This window comes from Micromys minutus, assembly GCF_963924665.1.
Source record: "Micromys minutus genome assembly, chromosome: 1".
Lineage (NCBI taxonomy): Eukaryota > Metazoa > Chordata > Mammalia > Rodentia > Muridae > Micromys > Micromys minutus.
Window position 1 is genome coordinate 243,634,963 of NC_137969.1, and position 26,842 is coordinate 243,661,804.

Here is a 26,842-nt window from a genome sequence, read left to right on the forward strand (position 1 = left end):
AACAGATCACTCACTCATTGTTTCCCTAGTAGAATTCTTCAAAATAACCTCCTTACATTTATAATAAATCCATTTGCATAATTACTTAATTAGCAGTAATCTCAAAAGAAAAAGGCAGTGTTCATGCACAAATGAGCCTGCAATTTCAAGACAGATAATCGTGTTGAAATTTACTTCATTCCAATAGTTAAATGGTTTTTATAGAGGTCTGGAGAACTGATGGACTTCAAGAGCTAAATTAGTTCATTCAGCAACAGGCTCTGGCACAGTAATTACAGGAAACCCCTCAAGTTTTGTTCTCCTAGCATATCGCTGCCTTCTGATGTATCAGACATACACAATTGCACAGTGTGTGACTCAGGATATATAGCAGCATAAACGACAAACAATGTAATCAATAAGAAAGGGTAGAATAATTTGATTCTACAGCCAAACCACTGTCATAAAGGGAACTTAAAGCAGATACTTATTTTTCTTTGATCTACTTCTATTTTACTCCTAAAATCAAAAGTCATTTCGCTTAATATTTCTGTGCACTAGCAGACGGCATGGGACGCTCTGGAGTTGTGTGGCGTGGATGCTGGGAATGGCACATCCTTCTGCCAACAACAGTCTGTTCTTAGCTGCTGCCATTTCTCCAGCCCCTCACTTAGTATTTTCGGATGTAGCATTCTTATTTATTTTGATGTGATTGAATGGAAGTTCTGTGATTTCTAAAGGAACTCTACTGTCCACTAACACCGTCTGTAAGGAATCATTGCACTACCTTTCAAGCACTTATAACTGGGTGTCGGTGACGGCATCTTACTGGTTTCCTGAGGTCTTTCACAAGCTCCCTGTAGAAGACCCAGTCAGGCTTGCTTACCAGTTCATAGACAGCAAGCCTCTTCTTCTTGCGCTACCTGCCTTTTGCTCACTTCAGTGACTATTGAATCCTCCAGAGGACACCAGGTGAAGAAATGAAGAACCCATCAATTTCCAATATTCACAAGGAACTAATCAATCATGAGGGTGTTGAACCCCTCTTCTGGATTACTTTCGTTGGCAACAGTCTCCTTAGTTTGTACTTTGTAACTCATGTTTCCTACTGGACACACATTTACAAATAACTTCAAGAACTAACTCATACATTTCCAAATATAACCTAGTATACCCAGTGAAAAAATAAGTGGACATACTCTTATTAAAAACCTCTGCCCAAGGGCATCACATTTTTGTGAAACAGCTACAGCTTATTAGTAATTCACACAGTTTCCTACCATTACTAGAAATGACTAAAAGCTAGGAGTATAAAATTTTTATTGACTCAATGAGAATTATATAGCCATCTGGCCAGTCAGAGTATCAAAAAACATCCCCAGTAACTACTGTGAACAAAAAGTGAACAGGATAATATAATATTTTGAAAATATTTTAATATTTGCCATTTTGTTGCCCATACTATTAATATGTACATTGACTTAGTAATAAATATATTACCATTACACAGAATGCAGTCATCTTTAGTATTCATCAGTGATTGAAATTAATGCTGCTATTACATTAAGAAAGAGATAAATAGTTATTGTGTCCAAATTCCAAACTAATGCTAAAGAGGTTATCATTAACAAAACTGTAAATAAACATGTTGGACATAGTTAAACATAGTTCTGTAAACATAGTGAAGATCATTTTTCTCAGTCCTGACATTCCATGTAATGGCTCTAAAGAAAAAAAAAAACATACAACTCCTATGATTTTTTTTTTGCATAGGGAATTAATTAGTTTGTACTTTAAAATGCAGCAGTCTTTCAATGAAACATCTTCATGGCATAGCACTTGTCTGTATGAATTCAGAACTTTTGAGCAATAAAAGTGCTCTGCATAAGTTTATAAAATGTTTTGTGGATTTAAAATTTAACAGAACATTTGAAAACAAGTATAGGTTATGGTTCTAAAATGCTATGTACATAATATCTGCCTACAGGAGGAGGCGGCTCACTGTAGTGCAACACAGTGTACAGATGTGGAGCACAGTGTTGAGTAAATTCCCTTTACTTCTCCTCAGGTTGGTGCATATGTGGCTAATGAGTCATTAGACATGTCCCTTTCTACTTGCTGCATAGGAAGCAGAGAGAGATGTGAGGACAGATTAGAGAACACGAAGAATGGTAGAATACAGTACATATGCTTTAACAATGCACCTGCCAAGACAGACTGCAGTACTCACGCTACTTTATAAAGTGCCATATTACATAAAACCAAGAGACATGTACCTTAATTCCTGCAATAACCACTAAAACAAACTGCCAGGAAGAAGCAGTGCAAAATTAAAAACAAACATAGCTTAGCATGCATCTTGGATGGGTCCTAGGTGCAAAGCATAGGACCTTAAGCTCTTAAATATTTTTTTCACTTTTTAGAAAAAGATTAATAATAGCAGTTTATCAGCATATACGACCATAAAATAAAAACAATAAGTTAAATTCTCTTTTAAGAAACAAGCTACACATAAAATTCATTATAGCATCTTTTTGGAAAACAGACCTTTTTGTCTGGTAAATCACTACCCAAAAGGTGCAAGTCTCTTAAAAACTTTCCTTGTCCACCAGGCATGGCAGAAGTCTTCAAGTCTTCTTGGCAGACATATGAAAATCCGTGACTTATCTAACCAGTCACCGAAGTGATAGAAAGCTTTGCTGTTTCAAGAAGAATCTCAAGCTGGCATCATGTTAGTCTGCTAAAAAGTAGCTACCACGTGTCCTCTATTCACAGTAATGCTGTCTGTCCAGTGCTTTTGGACAAGGATAACCAAAGAGGTTTCCCCGAAAAATATTCACTACGAGACAGATTCCAATGAGAACAACGGGACACATCTTTTAAAGCACAGAACATACCTCAGGCACATGCTGAGGGAGCTGAGGTGCAAGGGTCAGCAGGGACAGCCTACCATTCCTGCAGCACTCAGTCTGAGAACTGGAAGAGGGTGTCTGGGTTACTGCCTTCGGTGGGGTTGCTCGGTTGCAGCGTCTTGGTAGGCGTTGTCTTGCCATGGGAATGGGAGGAGGAGGAGCGGGAGCTCTCACTGGAGCTGCTGCGAGTCTCTGTGCTGGTGCTGGTCCTCTTCATTTTCCTCCTCTTAGCTAAAGGTGCCTTATCCACATTCTGAAGGCAAAACCCTTCTCTCTTGTATTTGTTAAAGGCCTGCAGAGAAAAGGGTGGGGTGAGTGGGTGGGGGACAGGTGAAATACAGAGCTAAAGGTTTTCTAGGAGTTCTGACTTGAAGCAGAAGCAGTTTCAATGGCAAACACAGTTGCAAGTTGTTCTTCGAACAAAACTCAGAAAAACATTTCCATTCAGCTCTCATGACCGGGACCAGTTGCCTGATGCCAGTGTGGAGAAGGGCCTCCCACAGCACAGGCAAGTGCCAGGACACCAAGAGACCATGCGAACTGTACTAGCAGAGCTGCTGAAGAGCAACTGTTACTTCTCTCTGCTGCTTTTCTTGTGTTAATGAAAGTATTTTATTTTATATGAAGGGGTGTGTTGTCTACATATATGTCTATGTCTGATGAGGCCAGAAAAGGGGATTAAATCCCATGGAATTGGAGTGGTCATCCACCACTGTGAGCTACCCAAGTGCTGGGAATGTAACTCAGGTCCACTCCAAGAGCAAGTGGTGCTGTTAATTACTGAGTCATCTCTCCAGCTCCTGTTTTGTTATTTACCCCAGGCTGACCTCAGACTGTAAGTAACCGAGGATGACCTGGGGCTGAGTCTCCTGCCTCTACCTCCCAGGTGCTGAAATTGCAGGTGTGAGCTACCAGACTCAATCTCTCCTGAGTTGTCATGTTGGAAAGTACAATGTCGCCTGGCCACCTCACATCACACGTCCCTGAGAAGCACTAGATTCCTGAAGCCATTCTCACAATTCCTTCACACCACACATCAGATCCTCCTCTGAGGCTGGAGAAGTGCTATTTCTCCTCCTTCCCCAGGATTATCTCTTCACATTCGTTATGCCTCTTTTAAGTCATCTTGCACTAATTATGTGAACTCATTTGCTTGGGACAACTCATCTACTTCAAGTCCTTCCTTCTCTGCTGGCTACTCTTACACATGTTTGAAGTTTCAAATGTTCAAATGTATCAGATTACTGTCCCCCTCTAGAACTCATTCTAAATAGCTCGTGTTTTGTGAGTTAGCAGTAACTCTGACCTGCCGTGTGCTTTCTGTTTATAATATGTTCCTAACATGAAGCAGTTTATAATGACACACCTAAAATTTAAAGTGCACAATTGTTTCAAATGTATTTCTGGAGACTGTCTCCAAAGCTACCCAATAAGAACACATGATTAGGAGCCTCTTTAAACCACACTCGCACACAGAGCAGGGCCTTACATGAAAGGTTGCTTTCACACAGGTGTGCACAGCTGCTCCTGAAGATCCCAGAATGTCTGGAGTCATAAGAGGATTGGAGGACAGCTGACTGCCATCCTGAAGCCATTCATTGTATCTCAAGCCTGACATTTTCAGCCTTTTGTTTGGATCAACTGTAAGAAGTCCTGCAGAAATAAGGCATTTACATTTTTAACTTTCCGCTTTAAACACAGTTTAACAATCAGCCTCAGATACATGAAGGTTAATTATGTTCTTGTGACACGATTGCTTCAGTAAGCCTTTCCCGCCTACATATATATTTTCTTATACCTAAATCTGCTTGAGGACCTGGATTTTAAGAAAAGGTCACAAGAGCCTATTTCTAGGAGGCTGTCACAAGCCAACTGGTTTTGCAAGCAGGAGAAAATAACCAGTCCTCAAAAGGACTCCACTGGTGCATCGGTAAGTTCCGGATCAGCCAACACTAGCCATCTTCCAAGATAAGGGGTATGGTGGGCACTAGAGACTTAGGGGCAGACACTCAGAGCGTGGGAGACACAGAGACAAAGACAGCTATTCTGATCTGAGAGGACCAGGACAGCAACGCAATGCAGTACCTGTTAAACACAGGAGATGTGCTTAGCCTACAGAACCAGGAAACGAGGCCCATGTATTGAGAAGAATGAGCTAGACAAAGAGCACCCCGTGTGAAGAAACATAGTCCTCTGAAAGCCTGACCCATGAGGAATTCCAGAATTCCACAACAGCAGGGAGGGTGATGTAAGAGAGGCGGGCCACTTAGGACATGCAAGGCTGGTTCTGAAGGTCAGGCTAAGGAGCTAGATGTAAGGCTAAGAGATCTTCAAAGGACTTTTCCCCTGAGAAAAGGTATGATAACCTTTGTCCTTCTGTTGGTACAGGACTGACAGGAAAGTCATGTGGGCAGAAAGGCAGGAACTAGGCAGTCAGGGTACCACCAAGGCTTCTGTTTCTGTGGTTGGTCTGGCCTTGGGGTAGTGCCATCATTCAAAAGAAAAGAGACAGAAGTACAACATGTTAGGGAAAAGCACAGAAGAAAAGAAGAGGTTTGTTCTGGATCTGTAGGGAGATGCCAACAGGAGCCATGGTAGTTCGTGCTGCAAAAGGGATGAGATTATAAGGGACAGTTCCAGAACAAAAGAAGATGAACCTGGAAGACTGAGAATTCTATGGGTTTCTGGAACAATTAACAGGCACAGACTCACTTGTGTACGGAGCACGGTCGGATTCTTGAGTGCCTTACCTTGAATCAGATCTTTAGCCTCTTGGGATACATTCTTCCACGCTTCCCCTTCAAAGGAGAAATCTCCCTTTTTAATCTTCTTCATGATCTCTACTGCACTGGTGCATGTTAAACTCCTGTCATGAGACTGGAATGGAACCTGCCCTGACAGCATTGTATACTGCCGTGGAAAAAGGACGTAAAAATCAGAAAGACTGCAAAAAAGCGCTGTCAAGCCATGCCAGTAAGCTAATACTAACCCCGTGAGCATAAGTTATCCGCGACTACAATAAGCATCCCTAGATTTAAGAGACTAATGTCTATCACTAAGTAACTAACACATTTCAAAGACTTGCAAAATGAAGTAGCATGGCTTTTAGACATCACAATTGAAAAAAATTTTTATAACTAGAGCAGCCCCCATCAATGGGGGATGAGAGCTCACACTTTTTGTTTAATAGCTAGTCATCAAATTCTATAAAGAACAACTTTCTATCTTGAATTGCAAAAATACAGCAAAAATCAAAGATATAACTATACACATATGTAATTATATACAAATAAGTCGATTTCAACATATGTCCTAAATGTGTATATACATTTTGACAGAAAGCATGCACATAGAGGAATTATAAAAAGCAAATGCAGAAAAATTGTAGACATTCAGAGTATTCTCTTATATTCTCTAGTTTAAAAAAGCAGTAAAATTTTAGGAACAAAGAAAAACATTAGGTGAAGAATAAAACACTTGGAGAAAACGTAAATGGAATCATGTGCTAATTCCCAGGCCTGAACATTGTTTTATAAATATTGTGTTGTGGATGGAAGATTTGGTCTCCCCTAAGTTTAGATTGTGAATACCCACCATGACTGCCTTTAGAGAAAAGGCTTCTCTGGAGGTACTGATGATGAAAGGAAGTTTTGTGCAAAGATCCTGATGCAATGTGTACCCTTAAGAGAATGGACGCCAGAGTCCTGCCTATTCAAGCACGAGGCCCAGAAAGGCTGAGTAAGGAGAGCAGCTGTACTCAGGGAGGGTCTGCACCAGACACGAGTCTTAACACTGGCCGTGGATGCTCCAGCCTCCAAAACAACAAGAAGTATGTTTCTGCCGTTTCACTAGGTCTGCAGTTGTATGAGCAGCAGAAGCAGACTGATGTGCTGTACAAGTTCCACTCTAATGAAGGCCCCGGGCCTTTCCAACAAGAGCTGAACATTCTTGATGTATGCTAATTATTATCAAATCACATGGGGTATATTTCCTTGGAGTAATTTATTTGATTCAATAAAGGTAATGCAATTTATTTTTATTTTAAAACATTCCAATTTATTAAATGTAAGATAAAAGAGAGGCATCTAATCCCAAAGTAAAACAAAGAGCTCTGAATACATGCTGTGCTTGGCATGCCTAATGCAGGGTATATTAGGATCTAGATATCTGAGACATTCACTGTAGGGAAATAAGCAGGGTTCTTTTTTGATCATTTGATGCAGTTGCTGATTTTGCTCATTTTCTTCTGCAACTGTTTTCTCATGTATCTAGAAAAGAGGAGGCTTTAACAATTCACAATCTGGCAGTGTCACTCCTAAAAAAAATCAGTAGTAATTTTTTGTAGTATTCAATATCCAATAAATGTTCATATTTTGTAATACAAACATTGTAGTATATACGCTGAGTATATACTGTAATTATAGTTATATCAATTAATTATATTCAGAATGTGAATTTAACAAACAATTTAAGTGAATTAGGATTCACACCATATACAAATTCTGTACTTTAAGGGTTTCTAATGCATGGTTTGCACTTTACTTTGTTTGTAGAGAAAGTATTTCACACTGAAGCCCAGGCTAGCCTGGAACTTGAAAGTCCTGCTGCTACCTGGCTTTCTGAGTAATGGAATTATGGGTATGAGCCTCCAAGCCTGGCCTCATGATATCTTTTTCTTATAAATTATCTACTGAAAAAAAAAAAAACTGGTAGTCAGTACAATACAGTATACACCCCCCCCCCCCCCGTCTGTGACTGTGGCTGTGACGGTCGCTGTGACTATGAATGTAGCTGTAGCTGTAGCTGTGACTGTGGCTGTGACGGTTGCTGTGACTATGAATGTAGCTGTAGCTGTAGCTGTGACTGTGACTATTGCTGTGGCTGTGCTCTATGACACCATTAATTGATTTTTATCCTGTTTTTCTTAAACAGTTAACCAGTAAATCTAACAGGCAGGGCAGCTTCTACCCTTGCCTTTCCAGTGGGTTGTCTTCATATACATACATGCATACATGAAATTAATATATGTGTGTGTGTAAGGAATAGTTAGGATATACTTAAGGGCCTGACTACAGTTATTTGGATGTCTGAGGCTCTTTGAAAACCTTACAAAAGCTTGATGGTCACAATTGGTCTAAATGTAAAGTACCATCTCTTTTATAATGAAAAAGAAAATACAAAAAATGAAGGGCTTTTTTGTATTTACATATTTTTAGGACACTGCTAATAAAAATATCATCAATTTAAGTCCTTAAAGCTCTCTAACATACAAAAGTTGCTTATTTGCTTTTATTTAAAGTTCTTATCCCTAAATATAGAAGTTTAGTTTGAAAGTGAAAAATGGTGACCTAAAGTGCCCAGATGAAAGCCATATAAGGCTTAAAACTAAAGAGCCAACACGTAGCGGCAAGTGGCTTCCACTAGGGAAAAACAAACACTGATACCAGAAAAGCCAGAGGGAATACAGACGGCAGTGCGTGGTCATTCTGGAGGAGGTTACGAAAGCATTTCTGTAACCCCGAATTGAGGGCAGGGGCATTGACAAGCTGACATCAAAGCCACACACTACGAAAACAATACTGATACTGACATGTCTAACCGAATGGAAATTCAAAAGCAACATTTCCAGTTATTGATAAACACAAAGGTTAACAATCTATCACAGCTTTCTCTGTAAGAAAAGCAGCCTAGAGGAAAAATAGGCAAACACATAAATGGCAATCCATAAAACAAGAATATAAAATATACATATATTTCTATATGTATGAAAGAAACAGACTATATATTCAAAGAAATGCCTACAAATGTTAAGAAGGTTAGAACTGGTGTGCTCACATACAGCTGATGACACATACTAACCCCGACAGAAGCCTAGGCCTCTATGTTAAATTCTAAGGAAACTATAAGACAAATGCAACTGTGTATATGAAAAGATTTGTCCTTATAGCTAAAATTGGTGGGAAAAGAAGGGGGAGCAAATGCTAACTGCTCATTACAAAAGAATGGTTCAATAAAAGCTGGAGACTCACACCACAGGTATAATATAACCTGCAGATTTACTGGTTAAATGTTTAAGAAAAACAGGATAAAAATCAGGTTAATGATGTCAGAGAGCCACAGTCACAGAGGGTGGGCACTGCTACCGTAGGGCATAGGTACTGGTTTGAAACAGACAGACAGACAGACAGACAAAGCCCAGCCACCCTACACACATGCTGTGTAGACCATAGCCATGCAGTGAGAGGAGGGGAGAGAGGTTTCCCCAGCATCCTGGCAAGATGTGATTGTTAGTTCTATTTTTCTGCAGTGTCTGCAAGTTCCTCCCTAGCATGTGGCATTACAGATCATACGAAGACCAAGTAAAGCTATTTTGAGGTGAACATATTGGAGGTTCCTCTAGTTTCACATCATACACACTTTGTGTAAAGCATGTTCTCAATATTACCATAGGTACTATTTATATTTCTAGTTGTATCTATTAAATGTGTTAATGTATCCTAAATAATTTTGTTTACTTACACATTTAGTGTAGAATTTCAGAGAGTATGTGTGTGTGTTTTTTTTTTAAGGAGCCAGTATTTTCATATCCTGTTTAATACTGTCTATGTCTTATGCAGACACAACGCTAGCATCTCTCAAGACAACAATGTATACTTTGTATGAACCACTGCAACTTAAAGCTTCCCTTATAACCACATTTTACATTTGTTTCTATTATAGGATCTAAGAAGCAGAAATATACATCAGTGGAGCCGCTGCTGGTTATATGGAAAGCAGACCAGCCCATGGAGCTCTTTCACGAACTTAAAAAAAGGCAAGGAGAGCTAAGCACCAAGGCCACGAAAGAGCAGACCAGGCTTAATGGCTGGTGGGACAAACTCACCAAGATGACACCCAAGCTCCACAGGTCACAGGACTCATCATAGCCATTGTGTGTCAAGAGCTCCGGTGCTGCGTAGTGAAGGGTGAAGCACGGGGTCTTGAGGGGCTGGTTGTCAGGTGGCTTGAGGCGTGCAAACCCAAAGTCAATCACTTTAATTTCCAAATTGTCGTTTTCATCAGTGAACAATAAGTTCTACGGGATACCAATACTCTGTTAGATTCTCATGGAAACGACAGGAGACCCCCTGGTCTCTCTATGTAACACTGTCTGTGTATTCAGTCACATGGGACAATCTGGGGCCTGGGTGTCAATGCACCACTAACCTCTTCTTTATGCTGTTGTGCATTACTTCAGATTTTACAGTGCCATATTAAGTCTTCTCCAAGCCAGTCCCCTTGTCCCCACTGCCCCCCCCGGCCTCTAGCATCTCACTGCACTTGCCTGGCACCTGTATGTTCACTCCCATTTAGAGACAGATGCTGCCCTAACCATCCCACCACACTGAAGTTCCCGTCCCCCTCCTGTCTCCCACCATGCTTTCCTTTAGGGCACTCATCACTTCTCTATTTTTAGCTGGATGTTCTTGTCTCTGTCACACAATAAGGATATGAGGGCAGGGACTTTGTGTCCACTTCATTTATGATGTTGTCCCTGGGGCCTGGCACAAGTAAATACAGGCATAAATCATTTTATTAGACTGTCTCTTTATTAAACTGTAGGCTTGTGGTAGCCCATGCTGAAGAGACCATTCGACGTCATTTTCCCCACGGGATGTGCTTACTCTGTGTCTGTCAGATTTGGGTACTATCCACAACATGTCAAGCTTTTTCATTACTATTACATTTGTGAGGTGATTTGTGACCAGTAATCATTACTAATTAGAGATTGGGCTTATTTACTTTTGTTTTATGTATATGAATGTTTTGCCTGAGAATGTCTATGCCTGTTGCCCTTGGAAGCCAGAAGAGGTTGGATCCTCTGAAACTGTAGTTACTGAGGCTGTGAGCAACTGTGTGAGTGCTGGGAATTGAACCTGGGTCACCTGGAAGAGCAACAACTGCTCTTATCAGGCCAGCCCCAGTGACCAGTAATCTTTGCTATTGCTATTATTATTGTCATTGCTTTGGGGACTATAAATTGCAAATATGATAATGAATTAATCAATAAACATGTGTTGACAATCTAATCCCCAGGATACAATACTGAAATTAGGCCAATCAATAGCCCTGTAAAGTGGCCAATGAAGGGAAGAGTCATACTGAGGTAAGAATTTTGGGTTCTTTAAAAAACACAGAAAAGAATATGTTTTTGCTTTAATCCCAGGTGTGGGATAATGGGCTGCTTCAGACTGCCTGTAGCAGCTGACTATGATTTGCCTTGGGCTCTAGCAGAGCTGTGATTTTGCCAGCTGCAGGTAGTTTCTGTGATTGTGTGATATTTGGAATTCTGGGGACTTCTTAGAGGGTTTATAAATGCTATGGCTCCAGGAGGTGGTTGTGGGTTGTTAGTTGGTTGTGATTTGTTTAGTAGTTGTGTAAAAAGAAGAAACAACAAGAAGAAAATATATATCCTGACTGCTCATGTACTTTCTGTCGAGACACTTTCTCACTAAGATGCAACCTTGGCTGACTTGAAACTCAGTATGTTGACCAGGCTGGTCTCAAACTCACAGAGATCTGCCTGTTTCTGTCTCCCGAATGGTAGGATTTAATAATGTGTGTGCCCAGGTAAGAAGTTTCATTTTACAACAGTCAAGAGACCAACACAAAAATCTACACCTAACTAAAATACTGAGAACATCAAACTGTGGGGTGCTCATCTTCAACGGATAGTTCTACAATACAACTCCTACGTTTCAGGCTCAGGGAACATCACAAAACAGGAGTGGGATGATTGTTAAGAGCCAGGGGACCAGAATATTTTGTGTTAGATAACATTTTCTATGGATGACAGGGAGCTATATCCATGCAACCTTAACAATTTGGTTGCCTACAAAAGACCAGCAAGTGACAGCATCAGTTGATATTCCAATATAGATGAGAGAAATCTTACAAAGCCCTACCAGCCTTAGATGAAGAGCTACAGGCAATTAATGGCTGCCCAGAAGGATCAGTCCTCTCCTGGGAGAAGCCTCTGATAGATTATCTAATCTCAAGCAGTCAGCAGGAATGAGGGGCATGGTAGCCGGAGTAGGGAGCAGTAAGTTAAAATGATGTAAATGCAGTACTCGGTTATGAAATTCTAAAGCAGAAAAAAAACTTAACATAAAAGAGAAAGAGATGATGAAGTGGGAGGAAAAAGAAAAAAATTGAATAGTTTTTTAAACAGTTGATTTTTTTTTTTTTTTTTTTTTTGACAACTGAGGTCACTGCTCCTGGGCATTTTCTTGGGACATTGCTGTTCTTCAGCAATCATACTGGAGGTTCTCTGCAGTACTGGGTGGTGTGCTACACATACTACAAGAAGCAGGTTTGGCTCTATCTCCACAGGGCCTGTCAAGGCTCTGGAGAGGACATGTTTGTTCCACTAAGGCTAATGAAGGAATTCCTTGGTTGTCTTGGAGGAAATGTGGGAGTGGGGCATTCCCTTTACACTGATGACTTTAACCCTCCTCTTATAGAGCATGTTAAACCAGAGCATTCTGCTTACTTCCAATCTCCTGCCCCAGGAAAACAAGGGAAGTGTTAGGACAGTTCCACATGGGTGTGTGCACGGCCAGGAACTGATGGAGGAAAAGGTCAATCCTTCTATCCTCAATGTGTGCCTGAAACTACTATCACATACAGAACTCTTCTTAATCCTTTAAGAGGATCAATATGAAGACTACAAAGCAGTCCTCTAAGAATGTCAGCCAGCTTCTAAATTTATCTGATTCTCACCTAAAACTTAAGAGTTGTGTCTATGCAGAAAAAGAATGCCATCTAACCATCTAAATAGTCACAACTAAAATGCTGCATAGGAAAGAGATTAAACTTTTAGTTTGGAAATAATATACTCTGCCATTTAAAAGTCAAAGTTAGAGCTATGGTTAGGAAAATGTTAGTTCAAAGGTACATTTTTACTTCCCTAAAACCTAGTTTAAGGATAAACTGTTGGTGGAACATACAGTAAAATCCAACAATTCTGCTTCATTTCAAGCTACAGAAGTATCTTTTTGACCAGGAAAAGTAAGAAGACAAATTTAAATTCTGCTGCTGAGGACATGTGCCTCATTCGAGACTCAGGAGATAACAGATGGCCAGTTATCAAAGAATAAAACATGTGAAAATGAGTTCCATACAGTCATGGAACAGATCTTCTCCATTAAAAAACGACATGCCTATTCCTTGTCTATCAAGCAAACATTTAAGTGGTGTGCTTTCACATTTAAAAATAGATAGCTCATCTCTGAGCCCAGAGCGCCATGTTTTCAGTGGGTGTTCCGTAGGAGAGCGAGAACTGGGCTGAAGGAAGCAGAGGGGGGCTAGTGTAGCTGCCAGTTCGGATTAATTACTAGCAATGTGGACAACAGTAATACAAAGTACTCAAAAACTTAAAACCTTTAAAGGAATAGATCAATTGTCATCAGCCTTCTGTGTCCCTGAGGATCTGTGGGTTCAACCTACTATGCGCTGAAAACTTAAAAAGAGAGAGAGAAAAACCACAACAAAACAAAATAACCTACCCCCAAAACAACAACAACAAAACCCCCTTCAAATATTGTACAGAACATTCAAGGATTTCTTTTTGTGATTATTCCCTAAAATATACATATGTATATCATTTACATCAAACTAGATATCATAAATAATCTGGAGAGAGGATTTAAAGTATACAAAAGGATCGTGTAGGTTATATGAAAGCAATATTCAATTTCATGCAAGAGACTTGACATCATCTGTAGGGAGCTCAGGGACCAGTCCTCTACAAATACAGAGGGATAACTATTTGCATATACATACTTCCATTTTTAAAATAACATTTTTTTGAGACATAGTTTCTCTGTGTCCCCCTGGCTGTCCTGGAAGTCACACTGTAGACCAGGCTAGCCTCAAACTCAAAGATCTCCCTGCCTCTACCTCCCAAGGGCTGGGATAAAGGTGTGTGTCACTACTGCCCAGCTTCTCAAACATCTTTTAGTAATTTAAGCACACGATAAAAAATTGCTTTTACAGAAATATTCTTTTTTGGTTTATTAAAAAAGGAACACCAAACCCATTAATATTTTAGATAGACTTAAAAATATATCATGATCATAGAAACTAAAAATAATATCCTATTTTAGACCAGAAATACATATAATTTCTCATATGGTAAAGAATGACTGTTTTTAAAAAAGTCATTGGCTTTTGTTTTCAAAGTTCATTATTACTTATTTTTAAAAAGGGAGGAATTCTCATATTTTTGATACTAAAAAAGGATCATTCTGAGTTAAAACCTTCTTAATTAACCTTCTGAAGGAAATATAAAAAGCTGTTGCTCTGCACTGCTCTCCAGGCCTATAAATACCAGAGTGCGTGAGCATACTGAAGTGCATGGGGGGGGGCAGCTTATTAAACCAAGACACGGCCTCGAGTGGAACTATGTAGGACAGTATTACATACATTACTGGTCAGGAGCTATTAATTTGATTAAAAATGTGAAAGTTAAGGTTTCAAAATACACCATCAAACGAGCAACTTCCCCAAGATGAAGTACATATAGCAGGGTTATTATTTTTTTGCTACAAAATTTTCCATTGCTATTTTTAGTATACAACTGTTGCATGAAGCATTTTTCCCATAGAAGGCTCTCACACTTACAAATATAACCTCAAGATGATCAGCTGGCAAGAGGGGAAAAAAAGAACAAATTTATTTTAGACTGACACAGAAAAGAGAAGAGAAAGAAAAACCCTGAGAAACATTTTCCAGTACTTAGTTACTGGCCCTAGAGAAAAAGCAAGCCTCCTAGAGCCTGACAACTACTGTAAGGCTAGCCAACAGGGAGAGCAGGCTGAGCCGCCCGAGGTAACGCCGTCCCACCTCAGGCTTCAGATCTCGGTGCACCACTCCAACATCATGCATGTGGCTCACAGCTGACACCAGCTTCCGCATGATGTAGCTGGCCTCAGTCTCGCTGAAGTGCTTCTTTGTCTTGATGCGCTCGAACAGCTCTCCCCCATTGAGAAGTTCCATCACAAGAAATGTATGAAGCTAGAAAGATGAAAAGAAAGAGTAATGTACTGGAAAGACAAGGATTCCTGTAGAGGTTATTTATTGTTCAGTAATTTAAAATAATTCCTTGCTTTAAAAACCTTTATTTATTTAGAGTATTTAGAGTAAAGAGTTAAAGAATAAGGAAGCTTTTTGGAATTCTATTTTAGTAGTGAAAAGAAAATTCAAGAATTTCAGCAAAATCTTTACAGTCTTTCCCTTTACTTCATTTTATTTCTGTTGAACTCTATTTTAATCTTCTCTCAAGTTTTCATATTCTCACGCTAAAACTGTGAACTGAGTGGATAAAATGGAGGTGAACAATCCAGGGGTTGCTAACTAGTGCCACGTGCAACTGCTGCCACTCAGCTAGTGGGCAGCTTCCCTTGAAAGAAAGGTAGTGTTTATAACTTCAGGGCTCTAGGATTAGTTACAGGGTTCCTGAGGATACTTACTGCAAATATCTGCAACTCACTGCATATGTTTCTTGTGGAGGAGACCTTCCTCCTGGCTGTGTGCAGAAGAGACTCTTTTTCTGGATGTCTTTGGGCCAAGATGTAGAATTCTTGGCTCCTCCAGCACCAAGTGCTTCTCACCATGATGATAATGGACTGAACCTCTAAAACTGTAAGCCAGCCCCAACTAAATGTTTGCTTTTGTAAGAGCTGCCTTGGTCGTGGTGTCTCTTCATAGTAATAAAACCCAACTAAGACATCCTAAACTTAAACTCTAGGACCCACAGCAATAAAATGTAGGTGATAAAACAATGTACAGGTGGAACTGTGAGTGACAGCCTCCAGATGCCATGTCCCAACCTTCTAACCCATGTTTCCTACTGTAGATGGCAAAGGGGACTTTTTAGTTATAGTTAAGGTTCTTGTTATTGTTTTGTTTTTTTGAGATGGGGGTCTCACTATGTAGACCAGGCAAACTTTGAGCTTAAGAGATCTGCTTGTCTCTGCCTCCTGCATGCTGGGATTATGTGCTACCACACTTATCTCCTGATTAAAATTATTTTTTAAAAAGATGTACATATATAAATTTATTTATGTATGTGTGTATATGAATGTATGCATGTGTTATATATTTATGTAAATAAGTATGTGTGCGTATGTGTCTGCACACCAGAAGAGGGCATTGGATCCAATGGGACTATAGATTTTAAGATGCCTCATGGGTGCTGGCAATTGAACACAGAGCTCCTAACCACTGAGCCATCTTGTGAGCCCCATGATTAATATTCTTGAGATGGGATGATTACCCTGAATTATTGATCATCATCTAAGGTATGAGATTAGACTATGCACGCAAGAGATTAGAGTGCTGCACAGAAGGGTAACAAGCTAAAGAAAAGGAGTGGCCTCCAGAAGCTAAGTCAAGTCCACAAGTTCTTTAGAGTCTCCAGGAGGAGCCAGCTCTGTCTACCTGACTGCAGAGCAGTGAGCCTGACTGCAGACGTGCTATCTCCATTCACTGTTTAAATACAAACACATTGAGTTTGTGGAACGTTGTATAGTGGCAATCAGGAACATACAGAGGGTGTACAAAGATCACAGCACACAAACAAGCTGCACTACTGTACAGCCAAAGGCTGAAGGGTCACCCTTGATCACCATCACCACTAGTTGGGAACAGGACTACAAAAATATGAGGATGTACTATCATGGTAAAACTCTAAAGACATATTTCAACAACTGTGTAGCAGAATTATTATTATGTTTATACTACTACATGTAGCATTAGATCATAAGAAAATTCCTATTTCGGCGACTCTTAAATTTAGAAATTGACAAAAATAAACTTTTAACATAAATTTAAAAACTAGGTATAGAATTCTTGAGATATAACATTAGTCAGAAATTCAAGATCCAGTGTTTGGGCTGAGATTCAGTGAGGGTCACAGCTGCTAAGCTACAGTGGGGGAGGTCTGAGGTCATCCATCAGTTTCATGATTGATAGGTGGATTTTTTTCTGTATTAGCATCAGCAGGACGCTGTCTTTTAGTGTTCACCTCAAATGGACAGGGGATTCAGTGCGCTCACAGGGATTTGAGACTATGGTAGAAGGCCATGAAGGTGCAAGAAGAGCATTCTCAAGAGTTCTCAAAAGCTTCTCTTCTCATGACAACCAGAGGAAAGAGAAGATGACACCAACTTTAGATGTTTTGTACCTGACATCACAATCAGGCTGTGTATCTGCCTCCTCTAACACAGCAGATCAAAGTAATTAAAAGCTTGCTGAGTTCTGAAGTTGGGATGGTGGGGCTCAGATACCAGCCTTACCATTAGCAAACTGAACATCTATGGGTTGTTTTCTGACACTGCAGTTAAGGCAAGGACTAAGATAATAATGTAGAGTTTACAGCACAGTGCCTGGACCACATACTGCATAACTGGCAGCAAAACTATAATTACGATGTGTTCCTGCTGCCACCTGATATCATCATGATGAGCTACTCTTAGCTGTGGTACTCAGAACCGAGTCCCCAAAGCTACTCCAGTCAAGAATGTCACATCAACAGAATGGTGTGTGTCTGGAAGAGGTTCTCCTTTCTAGGTTTTCACTGACTACTGATCCTGATAGAAGACTCAAGACCTTTAGGAATCTCAGGTCCTTTGTTGTTAAAATTAGAAGAAAAAAAGGTGTTCAAGACGTTTTTTCCCCATTTGTGCCTTAATAGGCATAGAAGGGTAACAAGCATGGGTGGTTGCAATGCAGGGAGCTGAGAGGAGCTATGGGCTGGCCTCGCCACCAACATTCCTCCCATGTCCAAGTGCCAGGCTTCCATGTGAGACTTCTGTGGAAAAGCAGAGCTAAGAGTAGAAGAGAGCAAAGCACAACCTGGCCTGGAAGTTGAGCAGATGCTGCCACCCGGAACAACATGAAAGGAAGCATCTTTGTCTTTCTGCTTCCCTTTTGTCCACTTGCATCAAGTGGGCTTGAGAGTCAGTCTGCTTGATGCTAGAAATGTAAAGAATGTTGAAGGCTTACAGTCAGCAAGTACTGACTATGCAGTAATTAAGTGAGGGTAGATGGCAGCCGCACTCACAATAAGCACTCTGCAATCTGTGACAGTGGCTTATTGGGCTCTTGCCCCTCTGGCATCTGCCCATGCCAATATGGCAGCCATGGGTGGAGGCAAGCTGAAGTACAGGGATGAACTGATCCAGGTGAGAGTGCTACTTTTCCTCCCTTCCCTGAAGCTGGGTGACAGTGCATGCCCCTGAGTCACTCAGCAGCACCAATAAAACTGTCTATGACCTAACCCATGTGCACAGATGGAGGGAGGCCATGAGATACCTGGTCATGAAAAACTTCATGTAGCTTCACAATATTGGGGTGGCCTTCGCAGAGTTTAAGAGCTGTTATCTCTTTCTGAGTATTGGCTTCCATCCTGCAAGACCAAATAGTTAACATCTCTGTGTCTCTCCTGGCAGAGTCTTACATCAGTGCTCTCTCCCTGACTATTTTTATTTACAGTGCATTCGGAATACCTGTGTATCACATATCCACAAGTAATAATCATGCCACCCACCAGGAAAGTAAAACTTTATTTAAATAAAATTATTCCCTCTGAATCAGAATACCAAGAAATGGATGTTCTTCCTACTAACAAGTCAGCAATGGTAATAACCTGTTACCAGAACAACTAGCTGTCTGTGTTCTCAAAGCCATCAGAAAGCTTGCTAAATATTTTTGACTTCAAATATTCAACTAATAGAAGTCTCAAGCAAATCTGATTAAATATTTCATTACCACAAGACAGTTTTCACATAAAACATAACAGGTTCTGATTTGTCCAAAACTGGTTAATTCATCAGAAAACACTGGTGCTATAAGTATTGGAGATCAGCTAATAAGGTAACTAACTAAGCCTATGTTTAAAAAGCCTCATAAAGGAAGCAGTTGATTTCCATCTTCATTACTTCCAGAGCTCCCTAAGTAGTATAAAGCCCCAAGAAAGACGGCTAGGACTGGCCATACCTTTTGCTGATTATTTTGACGGCAAAGGCTTGGTTAGTTTTTTTGTGTACACACTTTCGACAAATTGAAAAACTTCCTTCTCCCAAAGGTTTGTCCTTCAGATCTAGGTCATAGTGTTGATAGAATGGTGAGTCCTGATAAAAGATCAACATCATTTAATTTAATAAAAGGTTGGTAGTAATACACAAAGCATATTAAAACTGTAATTTAATGTGAAATGATCAACAGATATGAATGCAATATATTGAATCATTAAAACTCATTTAGTATATTTAAATTTCATCTATATATCTGTCCAAAATACACTGCCCTTTTTCATAGTAAAGAGGAGCCCACACACAGTGATACTGACAATCTTCCAGGGAAAACACTGCTATTCCCACTTCTTCATTTTATAAAACTGTCTTTTAGTTGCATGATAGTCTAGTAAATTTACTAGACTTAGGAACATCAATTGGTGTTTAAATATTCACACAGACCACAAGCGCATCACTGATGTACCTTCATCATTGCACTCCTGGCAACATTTGTCACTCCAGGACGGTCTACTCCCATGTGGAACTGAAGAGGATCTATCACAGCTGCATTACGCTTGAAGAGAATGGAAGGAGCAACGAAGGAATAGCCCTAAAAAGAGAGGGGATGCTAAAGACCAAAGATCTGCAGTCTCACAGCTAGGCACAGTCTAGATGGTGATCATTTCTTTTCATAGGAAAAATGTTCAGATGAAGATAACTTCATTTGCATTCACAACACAGCACCAACTCAACAGCAAATGCTTTTCAGAAGGAGATAATGCCATCTTCTGGCAGAACCAGCCCAATTCAGAAATAAAGACGGAAAGACTTCCTTCTTATTCTATCCCCAAATCTGAGGCAAGCCTGTAAGCCTTTTGCATTGCTGATAATATTCATTTATAAACTTAACTGACCTCAAAAAAGATATAATCCATCAAATAAAGTGGCCCAAGAACTGTTTCAAACTAGGAAAATAACAAGTTTCATAAAAGTTCATCTTTAATTTAGCAATTTTTGAATTTGCATTCTATGTTTTCAGAATAACTGAACTTAAAATTGAGTTTTAGAGAATATTAAGCCCAGGAGAAGGATGATGTGGTAAGCCAGAGCGATAAATGACATGCGATCACTCTGTGCAAGCTAGGACATTTACTAGTTTATAGCAAACACCTGCACATAGTTGGCATGTTCTCCAGTGTCACAGGATAGGCAGGAGGCTCACTCTGTAGCCAGGGCAAAGCACACCACAGGCACTTCCAGTGGGCAAAGAAGTGCAGCTACGACACAGTTAATAGGCAGGCCGTCTTGTAACTGTTAAGGAGCCTTTCCTAAAAAAATTCTGTACTTTTAATTTTTTAAAGTTAAGATACAAAAACAATGTGTTTTATATAGCATTTCACACACACACACACATATATATACATATTGCTGTAATAAAATACTCTGACAAAAACAAACAAGATAGATAAACACTCTTACAGGGGGTGAAGAGATGGCTTAGAGATTATAAGTGCACAGTACTCTACTCTTCGGAGGACATAAGTTCCCAGAACTCACACCAGGCAGCGTACAACTTGTAACTTCAAACTTCAGCTCCAAGGACTTCCATACACAAACACATGCACACATGCACACAACCAAAAATAAATCTTTAAACAATATGTTGGCAAAATGAACTGGGTATGAAATGACTTATTTAATCCTCCAGTTCCAGATTATAACCTATTATTGCAGACCCAAAATCCTTAAATATCTCTCTCTTACTCTCTTTCTCTCTCTGACAGAGTTCCACTGACCTTCAATGAACTGTGTAGCTGAGAGTGACCTTGAACTTCTGTCATTTTGGAGCACTGGGGGTTACTACACCTAGTTTTATGCAGTGCTAGAAACTAAATCCAGAGTTTACTGCAGACTAGGAGAGCACTCTACATCTCTGATCCCCTCGGTTTCAGACTTTTAAGAATTAGAGAGCATGTATAATTTATTATTCACTGAAGATAAAGGGCCAGATAACACTGAATAGGTTAAAGAATAGAGTAAAAAATAAAATAGCATTGTAATTTTCATGAGTCTCAACAGAAAAAAATTTTCAAGTAGGAAATAAATATTTTCTATAAGAAACAAACACAGGTTGGGTGTTCTAATGCACACCTTTGATCACAGCATGGGGAAGCAGAAGATCAAGACTAGCCTGGCCTATACAGTGAGCTCCAGAAGAGCCAGATATCACAAAGTATCCCACTAAAACAATCCCAATCATCCCGAAACTCCAACTTTTCCTGTCTCAAAAAACAAAACAATCCCCTAGAAAGTAAAACAAAACAACAAAAAAAACCAAAACATACACAAAAAACTATAAAAATTAGCTGTTTAATAAACTGCAAACTTCAAGATAGTACCTCAACATATCTCTAAATTTAATTCTGAAGAGATCGTAGAACTCTGATGTTATGCCCACAAACCACCTCACTAGGGAAAACTGGCTCTCTTCCAAAGCACATCTGGCACGCTGCAACTTTACCTGAAACAGTCGCTCGGAGCTCTGGGGCAGGGCTGCAGGAGAGTAGGTGGGGTCCATTTCTGTGAACTCTTCAGCAAAGTTACTCACATCTAACTCATCCCGGATCACTGGTTTGAATGGTGCAGGCACTTTTTTGGCAGCTAAGTCATCCCAGTTTATCTTCTAGAGCACAGAAAGAAGATTGGGATAGAGCAGAAATCAAAAAAGTCAAACTATATTATGAACAACAGCTATGATTAATTTCTTCTTTTTAAAGACAGAGTCTCACTCTGTAGCTCTCGCAGGCTGGCACGCTCTAGGATAGAAGTTCTGACCTTCCTTATGCTGTGACCCTTTCCATAGTTCCTCGTGTTGTGATGACCTTCAACCATACAATTATTTTGTTGCTACTTTACAACTGTAACTTTGCCACTGCTATGAGCTACAATGTAAATATCCATGTTTTATGATGGTCTTAGGCGACCCCTGTGGAAGGTTTGGTGGTCAAGTGGCCCACATATTGAGAACTATCTATTACTCTATATAAATTTGCTGGCTTTGCCTCTGCCTCCTAAGTGCTGGGATTAAAGGTGTGAATCACCACTCCAGGCCAAGAGTTCAGTTACTAGTTTGTGTGATTAAAAATAAGACTGCATATTTCAAACTAAGGATTAAAAATATAAAAATTTCCAAGAATGATCTCGTTTTCAGTCTGTAGTATGTGGAAGATGCCTGCTACTTTTTTACTGCAGGAATCTCAGTGTCCTCTAGAGGGCACCATGACACTCTGGTTTAACCTCAGAGATAACAGAACAAATTAGTTTTATACTGAGCCTTGGCAGAAAAGAATTAAGTCAAAATAAAAACCAACCAACCAACCTTCCAACTGATGACTCCCTCAAACTATAAAATACTGCTACACACGGCTTAAGTGTATTCTGTGGCTGTGATACCAACTCCTATTTTCTAGGGCTTACTGAGCTCCCCTTACACTGGCTTTCCTGTGGGTCACCTGGAAAAGTGTTCTGTATACTTGAGGTCTAAATGACACTTGTCATCATAGCTCATTCAATCCCACTCAATATTTAGATACTGCCTCTTGTTCCCTGACTCATAGGCAATGTCTGAGTAACTGACATGTTCTGTATTACTCCAATTCAACCCTCTCTGGTTTCTTTATGCTCCTTCTTCAATTAAAATATCCTCAGTATGCACTGAACTGAATTTAAAAATTTTTTTCTAAGTCTTCCATATAATATGAGACTATCATTCTATATGCCATTAAGAAAGAAAGATGCACCATCAGTAGGAGTAGTGGTGATTCCCACTTAAAGGTGAATAGTAACTCAGTGGTGGAGAAATGTGAAACTTATACTTGGTGAAATTTAGCAAAATATGTTCTCTTAAAAGGAAGTATAAATAATTAAATGGTAATTCCTCAAGCTTTTCAGCTATTATGAGTGTCAGAGATAATTTCTCTTTTTTATTTGTCTCAGAAAGAATCTGAGTCCCAGAAATAACTAAATATTTTTCACTATAGTATCGGCTGCTGTGAGTGAGGATTAGAATTTTGCTGTCTTTCTAGCAAGTGTTCACTCCTCTAAGAGACTGTGATAGCTTCTACTATGGGCATCTGCTCTGTGTTTCTCTTACTGAACATACAGCAAGAAAAATCCTAGGTCAGGTGACGTGGCTCAGCACAATAAGAATGTTTGCTGACAAACGTGACAATCTGAGTTTGTTCCTCAGCTTCCCACATGGTGGAGCAAAGAACTCATTCCTATGAGTTGTGTTTTCTCCTTCATATGTGTGTGTGTGTGTGTGTGTGTGTGTGTGTGTGTGTGTATACACACACACACACACACACACACATGCCAAAACACAGCATTAAAAATTTAAGAAGAATCTTTAAAAGTGACAAGCTTCTAGAGTAAAGGGGTAATTTAAAGAAACATACAGTTACCAGAAGAATGTTCAGTGTGTAGACAATTGAATGCTATTATGATTCTTCCTACCTCTATAGCTTTGTAGAGAAAAAAATCATTCAGATCTTTGTAAGTGAATTTCTGGTCTACCCCTATCATTTCAAAGTGAACACAATTACATAAATTAAATTACTATTCCAAGCTATCAAAAAGATAAGTACCTCCTATACTAAAGACATACTATAATAGTCACATGTTCAGGGAACAACTGAGAAAAAATATTGTAGGGAAGGACAATAGAGCATTCTGTTTAATTTTACATTCTTGTTAATTTTTAAGCTCAAATATGAACAAGATATAATGTATCTTTGAAAAGTAATATTTCAAAGACAATGCACAATACTGAGTTTATTTTATGCTAAATATGTTTGTCACTGTATACTGAACTTTCAAGCTTTACAGTAATATTTTTAAAAATGGGTGGAGAGACTAAAATAAGTATACTCTGTTCACACAGAAGTGAGACCTCATTTTCATTTTGGGAAAACACTTCCCGGCCCCCAGGCAGAGGACAAAAATCCATAGCCTCAAACACAGCACACACCTGCTTACCTCTGAGCCTTATACACAACATGCATATGCCCACTTCTGAGCTGCCCCCCAGTCTTGCTGTCTTATGTTGAACAAGCAGTGGCAACACTATGAAAGCATAACTGAAATGGTTGTTTCTTCTTTGCTTGCTATTCCCTGTTTATTTGTTTTAGTGATAATAATACAAATTTTTACAGAATAAAAACATATGACTCTACCAGACCATTAAACACCAAGGCCATGCTTGTTGATATGTGAGGTCATTTAAATGCTGTAACGTTTAGGATTTTAGACATGGAGGCCATACCACTTCAGGCTTTACCGTGTAGACTGAAATTACTAAGCAGCCCTGCCAGCCTTTACTTGGAGTAACTGAGAAAATGAAACTGGCGGATGTGCTAGCTCTCTTGGAATAGTGTCACATGGCTTTTTCCCAAGAAAGCGCTTACAGAGCAAAGGAAGCAAATGGAAACCTATGCCACAGACCCTGAGAACTAGGCTTGGACATTCTAAGATTTCTCCTGCAAATAGAAGAGGCAATGGAATCACTAACCAAGAGGTGGAACCCAGCACAACAGCTCATGAATTCATACAAAGGGTACACATTTCCTTAGATCATGTGCAAACCCAAAAACTGACAGAAAGCACTACCTAGAACTCACCAGCTTTGTCCAACCTACAGTCTACACACAGCCCTCAATGGCCATAAATGTGACCTAACACACTGTAAACCTGAGCACAATGAGACTCCAGAGGGCAATAGTTAGGGCAACTCAACTGTTCTAGTGTCAAGCATAAACTCTGTAGCTGACAACATTCTGTCTTAGTGTCAGAGGTTGGACATCACTGGAGAAAATGTAATGCCATCACAACCTTCTTCATTCCCAGTGTGTTAGGGAGCGAAAGCCATTTAGGTCTAAACAAGAAGAATTCTGGTCCTTCCTAAATGTTATCTGTCATAAGAATTAGGGGTCTAAGGTAGGCGAAATGGGGAAGTGACCCCAAGAGGGATTAAATATACTCATCTCCTAAATTTCACCTCAAAAAATAGGTGCTCTTTGATTTCTTCTGCATCCCGTGGGCCACATCCCAATCGCTTCTTGGGATCTTTCATCAGAAGACGCTGAAGTAGGTCTTTAGCTACTGTGCTCATTTCCGGTGGATATGGAGGCTCACTCTTTAAGATCCTCCTGTGGATAGATGAAGTTTACTGTTAGAACAACCAGAGCACGACGTTATAACAATGGGTATTTTACTAAAAGTGAGTGTAGTGAAGCATTTTGAAGTTGAACTACATATGTGAGAAAAATATTTGAGACCAAAGGCTAGGGAGATGGCTTGGAGGATAAAAGTACTTGTTGCCAAGCCTCAACACTTGAACTCAATCTCTGGACCCACAAGTTGTCCTGTGATCTCCACATGTAGGGCAGGGAATGTGTGTACAACTCCCCACCCTCAAACAAACAAACAACAACCTGCCAATCAAATAAATAAGGGGAGGAACAGGGATTAAAGGAAGACCACAGGGTTATTCTTCAGTATAAGTCAATCTTGGTAAGAAACTATTATCTCAATATTTCATTTAAAAAACTTAAAAAGGGGACTTGGGCTAGATTACACCTCCCACTCACAGTTCTAAGTGATCATGACTAAAGTATTCAAATAACTCTTTAACAACCTTAAGAGAATTAATTCACAAGAGAACTATAATCTCCCCCCACCTCACTTCTTCCCAGTAAGCAGTAACTTTAAAGACTCAAAAAGAACTAGGGAAGTCAGCCAAGACAGGGCATGTGACTAAGGGCAAAGTCTTGCTGTCTGCAACTACAGCTTGGTTTCTCAGGGGCAAAAGCATCTGTTTCTCTACATACTACCACAACACAGACCAGCCAGTGCATGACGGAGTGGGAGACAGACAAAAATGCTTTTACTATGGGAAACTTAAACGTCAGCTATGTTTGTGTGAGAAGTGAATTCTATGATTATATTTTAAAGACCCAATCCATGTGTATAACTTCACCTGTGAGGAGGCAAACCAGTGGTTTAATGAGCAAATAATGAGATGAGTGAAATGAGAACCTCAACACAGTACACACAATGATAAGCTTCATAATTTTGGTTTACGACAGGATCCTGTGTTGTATGTGTTAATAAGTATTATAGGGCTGGGAGATAGCTCAATGGGAAAGCCCTAGGCTAGTATACGAGTCCCTAGGTTTAATATCTAGTACCACAAAACTAATTCTAAATAAAACAAACAAAAAAAATTAAACAGCAATAAAAATAGGTAGGAAAAAACCCTAAGACCTAAATGTAAGAAAGCATAGCTTAGTAAAACCATGGACTAGAGGCAGGATGAAGGTGGAGGCTGGCTCTGTTCTGTTCTTTACTATTTGACCCTGAGGTAGTTAAAGGATTCCTTTGTTTCTCAGTTTCCTTGCCTATAAAATGGTAATAGTAATAGCCTCTTCCTAAAAGAAGTATCACGAATTAAGACTTGAATAGTGACCAATGCAGTACATGGTATAGCACAAATGCTTACGTGTAAACTATTCTTTTTAGTCCCTCATTCTAATGTAACTATAAAGAAGACAGAGAACTTGTATCAGCTAGCTACTAAGAATCATGAAATGATATTGGAACTACAGTTTTTGGCAGAAAAGTATATCCATGATATTAATATCAAAGCTAATTCTACTCCTGAAACTCTATTATGTGAACTAAAGAGAAGAATGGTGCAGAAAGACAGACAGACTCCATTCCACTCTTGTTATCAAGTCGTCTGCTGTTGTTCACTGACTGCAGGGTTTTCACCTCCAGCAGAGGAAGGCCTCTCCTTAGAGTGGCCCAGACATATTTATGAAACTGGAAATCCTT

The 26,842-nt window shown here is 39.7% G+C and overlaps 1 protein-coding gene across 3 annotated transcripts in view; it reads right to left on the reverse strand.

The window, feature by feature from the left end:
* Positions 1 to 1,381: 1,381 nt before the first annotated feature.
* Positions 1,382 to 26,842, reverse strand: part of RPS6KA5 (ribosomal protein S6 kinase A5) — a 172,800-nt gene continuing 147,339 nt past the window's right edge. For all 3 annotated transcript variants that reach the window (XM_080920623.1, XM_080920622.1, XM_080920624.1), the window contains 10 exons: positions 25,005 to 25,155; positions 21,471 to 21,632; positions 19,434 to 19,559; positions 18,933 to 19,066; positions 18,249 to 18,342; positions 14,778 to 14,948; positions 9,775 to 9,966; positions 5,642 to 5,801; positions 4,381 to 4,544; positions 1,382 to 3,183 (listed from right to left, as the gene is read on the reverse strand). In XM_080920623.1, coding sequence (XP_080776749.1) covers positions 2,944 to 3,183; positions 4,381 to 4,544; positions 5,642 to 5,801; positions 9,775 to 9,966; positions 14,778 to 14,948; positions 18,249 to 18,342; positions 18,933 to 19,066; positions 19,434 to 19,559; positions 21,471 to 21,632; positions 25,005 to 25,155 — 1,594 coding nt within the window. In that variant the 3' untranslated portion in view covers positions 1,382 to 2,943. The remainder of the gene's footprint in view (positions 3,184 to 4,380; positions 4,545 to 5,641; positions 5,802 to 9,774; positions 9,967 to 14,777; positions 14,949 to 18,248; positions 18,343 to 18,932; positions 19,067 to 19,433; positions 19,560 to 21,470; positions 21,633 to 25,004; positions 25,156 to 26,842) is intronic.